This window comes from Echinops telfairi, unplaced genomic scaffold, assembly GCF_000313985.2.
Source record: "Echinops telfairi isolate 266 unplaced genomic scaffold, ASM31398v2 ScPeMD7_5592;HRSCAF=6446, whole genome shotgun sequence".
In the NCBI taxonomy this organism is placed as follows: domain Eukaryota; kingdom Metazoa; phylum Chordata; class Mammalia; order Afrosoricida; family Tenrecidae; genus Echinops; species Echinops telfairi.
Window position 1 is genome coordinate 46,943,466 of NW_022109491.1, and position 6,674 is coordinate 46,950,139.

General features: G+C 36.6%; 1 protein-coding gene across 1 annotated transcript in view; it reads right to left on the reverse strand.

Moving 5' to 3' along the window:
- RALGAPA2 (Ral GTPase activating protein catalytic subunit alpha 2) overlaps window positions 1-6,674 on the reverse strand; it is a 364,385-nt gene that overhangs the window by 105,684 nt on the left and 252,027 nt on the right. The window contains exon 36 of the mRNA XM_045295177.1: window positions 425-552. Within this exon, the coding sequence (XP_045151112.1) occupies window positions 425-552 (128 nt within the window). The remainder of the gene's footprint in view (window positions 1-424; window positions 553-6,674) is intronic.

The window sequence follows — 6,674 nt, forward strand, 5'->3', positions numbered from 1 at the left end:
ATTATGAAAAGCTCTTTACACCTTAAATTCAATGCCACACAAATTCTTAATCCCACCAAACACACTACCACTGAGTCTATTCTGACTCATAGTGACACTATAGGACAGAGTAGAATTGTTCCCTAGGGCTTCTAAGTCTGTAAAGCTTTACAAGAACAAACTGCCTCATATTCCTACCAAAGAGCAGCTGGTGGGTTTGAACTACCAACTTCTTGGTTAGTAGTCAAAACTTAATGCATATTGCTACTAGGGCAAAATCATAATACTTAATAAAAAATTAATAACTTGTATGAACAGCAGTTATTTGCAGTATTTTTTCTTGTCCCTCTTCTATCCAGTGGTTAATACTCACCTCTCATGAAAACGTGCCAGTTACGTGGATCTGGGGTGGCTAATAAGTCCCAAGTTTAAAGCAAAAAGATACAAGCTCTGGTAAAGTGGAATGAGGCCCTTGACGGCCCTGCTGGCATTGATGCATGTGGCGCAGATAAGGCTTGAGAGCAGCTTCCCACTCACAATGGCTCCATCAAAGAGAGGCCCAAAAAATGGAATCTGTTGATTCAAAATGGAAAACCACTTAATATCCAAAATTCAGTAAACCCATAAATAGGAGAGCTGCTGATTGAATTGTAATGATCAGGTAGAGTTGTCACCACAAAGTAGAAATTGAACTTAACAGGACACAGGTCAAGAACGTTCAAGTTAGGTGAAATACGATTGCTCCATTCTGCTTCTGTACTCTAACTCTTCAGTAAAAGTTTCATGATAAACTATTACCAGATTATTCTTCCCCCAATCCCTGGGTTGTCATTTGCAGAAATGGCATCACTTTTTTTGAGTACCACATAATGTGCACAAATATAGTATCTCACTATATAACTTTAGCCTTGTACATTACTCAGTACTGGAATTGACAATGTTCCTGCCTTGATCCTGATGTATATTAACAAAAAAAAAGCCATTAGCATTATTTTTAAATATCACATTAATTTTCTTTCGTAATACATTTATCAGATATTCACCTACTTTGTCAGATTTATTTATCCTTTAACAGTTGAAGCATAAACAATGGCAGTCTTCACTTTCAATGTTAGATAATGTTAGATATTCATTGTGTTTCAAATTACTTTGCTTTCTCATGGGAAAATAAAAGCCCAGGCAAAAACCTTTGATACTTTTCACATGTTAGTCCTGCAACACAATTTTAATATAAAAGTGTTACTGAAGTTGAACAACTGATGTGGGCAAAGAGTGGTTAATAAGGGTGATGTTCATATAGCTAGCCTTGAAAGAGCTATGATTTTAATCCATTGTTAAATCCATTTTAATACCTAGCTACTATTTCTTTCTTATAGTATGCAATGACTTCTTCATAAACAAATTGAAAAATTTCACACTGAATATTGTCTTGTAGTTTCTTATTATAACCCCTTATTTCAAGTCTTTTGTACAATACATTGTTACCTGTTCCAGCATAAAAACTATTTGAAACCAGCATGCAGTGTGCATATGCAACCATGGTAATCAATACTAAATGCAACTTCTTTCAGTTGGCTTTCTAACTCATAACTACTCTATAGTTATCTAAAATGGGACAACCATACTCTACATCATAGCCATCATATAACTGCCCTTCTTTAGCTAAATCACCCATATTAATGTATTTCAGTCCTGATCTTGATGCAAGTTCTTTGTTTAAAGTGTTTTTCCCCCCTAAGCCCTGGTGTACCTGGCCACATGCCCTGATTAGTGAGCAAGGGCTGTATATTAAATTTTAAATAAGATGACTAAATGCCTGTGAACTGATTTCTACCATATGGATAATTGTTATGCATTAAATTATGTACTCCAAAAATATGTTGGAATCCTAACCTCCGAATCAGTTGGATATAATCTAATGTAATCTAACACAATTACTTTATATCTAATGCACTATAATGAAACCATCATCCACCAGGCAATCTAATGTAATGTAACCCATCCATCAATTGAAGTTGTAAGTGTACGGTGGATCCTCAACCTAATCACTTCTGAGTTATGCCATCAAACTGGTTCTGACTTATAGAGACTCTATATAAACAGAACAAAACATTGTTCTGTCCCATACCATCCACACAATTGTTCTTATGTTTAAGCCCATCTATTCAGGCACCATGTCAATCTGTCTTGTTGAAGGTCTTCCAATTTTCCACTGCCCCTCTAGTTTACCAAGCATGATGTCTTTCTCCAGCGACTGGAGATTGGTTTCTGATAACATGTTCAAAATACTTGATATGAAATCTCTCCAGTCTTCCTTCTAAGGAACATTTTTTGTTTTTGGTTTTATCCCCAACAGTTTTATTGTCATATAATTCACATATCATACAGTTTAATAGCTTAGTCACATCAACAAGAGTTGTACAAGCACCACCACAATCAATTTTAGAGCAGTTTTATCTTTCTTCGAATCCATCGTTATTAGCTCCCCATTTCCCCCCACCCTCCCCTGCCATATCCCTAAGGATGTATTAATCCAGTTATGGTCTCTAAAGATTTACCAATCTTGGATTTCATATAAAGAAAAACATTAAAACAAAACAAAAATTTAAAACTATCAAGAATAGCAAAGTAAAACAGATAAGACCTCAATTGAAAAGAAAGCCAGAAATATTAAGAATGAGAACAAATTTAACCACTTAAATTAGACAGATTTAACTACTTAAATTTATTCTCATTTTTAATATTTCATAAGGGAGATCAGATGATAGGAGACTAAATTTTAGCCTAACTGTGTCTTTGACAATCCCCTTTACATTGCATTCTATACATTAGCAAGGCTATTCATATCCTTGGTCCATGTCAGGGAGGATTCGCCAGGGGCTTAGTCCACATGTATTTCCCCATCACTTAAAAAATAAACTTCACTAAACTAAACTAAAACATCTTTAAAAGGGATCAAAAGGGAGATCAAATGATGACATTACATTTTTTACCTAATTCTGTTTGTCATAATTGGCTTTAAAATGCTCTCTGAATGTTAACAGGGCTGTTCACATCCCTCAACTGCAAACCAGGTGTTCGCAATTTAAGATCTGATGCCATTCCTTCCTTTAGATTTAGATTATATTATTTACAATCCTTGGATCACACAGACTGGTATCCTTCTTCCATGTGGATGTAGTGGACTACTACTACTTAGATGGCTGCTTATTTGAAAGAAAGCCTTTAAGACCCTTAGACTCTATCTATTCTTTCTGATAGCAGGGAACCATCTAGTTTCTTCACCACATGTTGCTATAACATCCTTATCTTCAGTGATCTCTTCATGAAGTCAAGCATCAAGCAGGGCCATGAGAACTAATTGTTCTTTGATTGGGGCCAGTATTAAGTGCAAGCCCCAAATCCATTCATGAAGCTATGGTTTATATAGGTTTTGGGTTCACCAGAGACATTATTATCATTTTATGTTAGAGAACATTATCAATCAACCCTTGGGGCATCACTGCCATCAAATCAAGGCTGACTTTTAGGAACCTTAAAGGGTGGGGTAAAACCCCTGTAAGTCTCTAAGGAACATTCCTGCTATACTTCTTCCAAAAACATTTATTCTTTTGGAAATCCATGGCACTTTCAGCATTCTTTGACAGCATCGTAATTCAAATGCACTGATTCTACTTTGGTCATCCTTATTCGGTGCTCACCTGTCACATGCATATGATGTGATTGAAAATACCATGGCTTGGGTCAGGCACACCTTAGTGTTCAAAGTAACACCCTTGCTTTTCAACACTTGAAAAGATCTTGTGCCACAGAATTAACCAATATAATGTTAAATGATCTCTTGACTGCTGCTTCCATGAGTCTTGATTGTGAATCCAAGCAAGATGAAATCATTGAAACTTCAAGCTTTCCTCTGTTTACCATGATACAGGTAGAGAAACAGATACAAATATAAGTGGGAAATATATTGAATCTGATGATGGAGATAAACAAATCTACATGAATGGAGCTACAAAGATTGCTGCTATTAGACGGTGAAATAGACAAAGATAGAATTCCCCCTAGAGCCACACTCCATATTAATATTTCTGGCCCCCAGAACTACAAGAAAATAACATCTTGTTCTTCAAGTCATCCACTTGTAGTATGTCTGTTTTAGCAGTATTAGGACACTAAGCCAGTGATCCATAAAATATTGGTGTCTGTTTGGGCTTCCTTTAAATTTTTTTCCTATCATAATTTCATAACGATATTCTTTAATATGGAAATTCTAAGCTTCATGAGGTCAAGTATTTGGTCTGAATTATAACTCTTGTATTCTTTAAATGAATGTTTATTCAAAGCCTACCAAGTGGAGACCCAGGGTGGTACATAGAGGTAACATGCTCAGACACATGCTCAGCTGCTAGCTCAAATATTAGAGATTTGCATTCACTCAGAGGATCATCAGAAGAAGGGTCTGGATATCTACACGTGAAAAAAACAGTCATTTAAAATCTATGGGGCATGATTTATTTGACACAGGGCCACCATGAGTTGTAATCAACTTTTAGTTTTGTTTGGTTAATCATGTGACAACACTATTATATTCATTAGTGAACAGTACAAAAATCCCTGCCTTCATTGAACTTACAAGTTACTGAGGGTTTCAGAGAATAAACAATATAAATATAAATAAATAAAACATATGATACGTTACATAGTACATATACATAAGATGAAAAACAAAGCAGGGAGAAGTAATAAGTGTTGGAAGTGGATATATATATATATATATACACATACATACCATGGGAACTTAATCTGGATGCTGATCAGTCTTTTTATATTCAGCTGTGGTTAATGTGAATACTACCCCCTTGTGATAGTAACAGGAATGTAAAAAACAACAAAGAACCCAGGGACAAGGGAACAATGAGTAGTTCAAAACCACTGGCAGGGAGGGGATGGGAGGACTGGTAGGGAGTGACCAAGGGCAATGTAACTGAGAGGAATTACTGAAACCAGAATGAAGGCTGAACATGGTAGTGCGCCAGGAGGAAAGCATAAGGAAATAGAGGAAAGGAGTAGGAGGCAAAGGGCATACATAGAAGCCTAAATACAGACATGTACATATGTAAATATATTTATGATTATGGGGGAAATAGACCTATGTGCAAAAATTTATAGGTTTATTAGTAGGATAGCAGGTGGACATTGGGACTCCTCGTGTGCATTCCTTTAATACAAGAGCACCTTGCTCAGCTAAATGGTCATTCCATGATACCCACCTTCTCAACATGATCGCTGAAGACAAACGTGTGCATAAGCAAATGTGGTGAAGAAAGCTGATGGTGCCCAGCTATCAAGGGGTCTTAAAGGCTTGAAGGCAAACAAGCAGCCATCTTGTGCAGAAGCAATAAAGCCCACATGGAAGCAGCACACCAACATGAATGATCACGAAGGGTTGAGGGGACCCGGTTTCAAGCACCAAAGGTGGGGGCAGGGAGGGGGACAAAAAAATCATAAAGCACATGAATGATGTGCTTTACACAATTGATGTATGTATGGATTGTGATAAGAGCTGTATGAGCCCCAATAAAGTGATAAAAAACAACAACAACAAAGAATGGTGAATCATAGGAAACTTTAACGAACTGTATTGACTGAACTATGCATGTTTCATCTTTTGTATTCTTAAAGCTATTGTTATATCTTATTTTAATTAGCAAACCATCCCATGACAATGGATTGTGTAGAGAAGAATGTTAAGAAGAGAAAATATAGTGAGGATTTTTTACAGTATGGTTTTACCTCAATAATTACAGCAGGAATTGAGAAACCACAATGTGTTATTTGTTGTGAAGTTCTATCAGCCAAATCAATGAAACCGAACAAAATAAAATGCCATTTTGGTAGCAAGTATACAGGTTTTGCCGGCAAGGATGCCAACTATTTTAGAAGCAAAGCTAATGGACTCAAGGAAGCCAGACTTGACACTTGCGGCACGTACCACAAACAAAACATCGCAGCTGTTGAAGCTTCATATTTAGTGATACTCAGAATTGACAGAGCTTTGAAACCTCACACCATTGCTGAGGATTTACTGTTGCCAGCAGCCAGACTTTTGATCGGAGGTGAATTTTTATGACATTGAGTGGAATTCCTTATCTGCAGAAGAACAGATGACATGTCTGCTGATATTTTTGATCAGGTAATTCAGGAAATTAAATCTGCTCCACTTTCAATATTTAGCATCCAGCTTGATGAATCTACAGATGTTGTAAACTGTTCACAGTGACTGGTTTTCATGGTATATTAAAGATGGCGACTTTAAAGATGGTTCCTTTTTTTGCAAACCTCTTGAAATGACAACTATTGCACATGATGTATTTGACACAGGTTCATTTCTGAAAGAGCATAAGATCTCTTGGGAAAATGTTTGTGGTGTTTGCACAGATGGTGCTCCAACTATGCTAGGATGTCGATCTGGATTTCAACATTTGGTCACCAAAAATCATTGGAACTCACTGTATGATTCATCAGCAAATATTAGCAACAAAGACGGTGCCACAAGCATTACAAGAAGTAATGAAAAGCATCATAAGTTCTGTCAGTTTGGTAAAGGTGAGCACTTTAAACAGTCGACTGTTTTCCCAACTGTGTAACGAGTTGGATGTGCCAAATAATGCTCTGCTATTTCACACTGAAGTGAG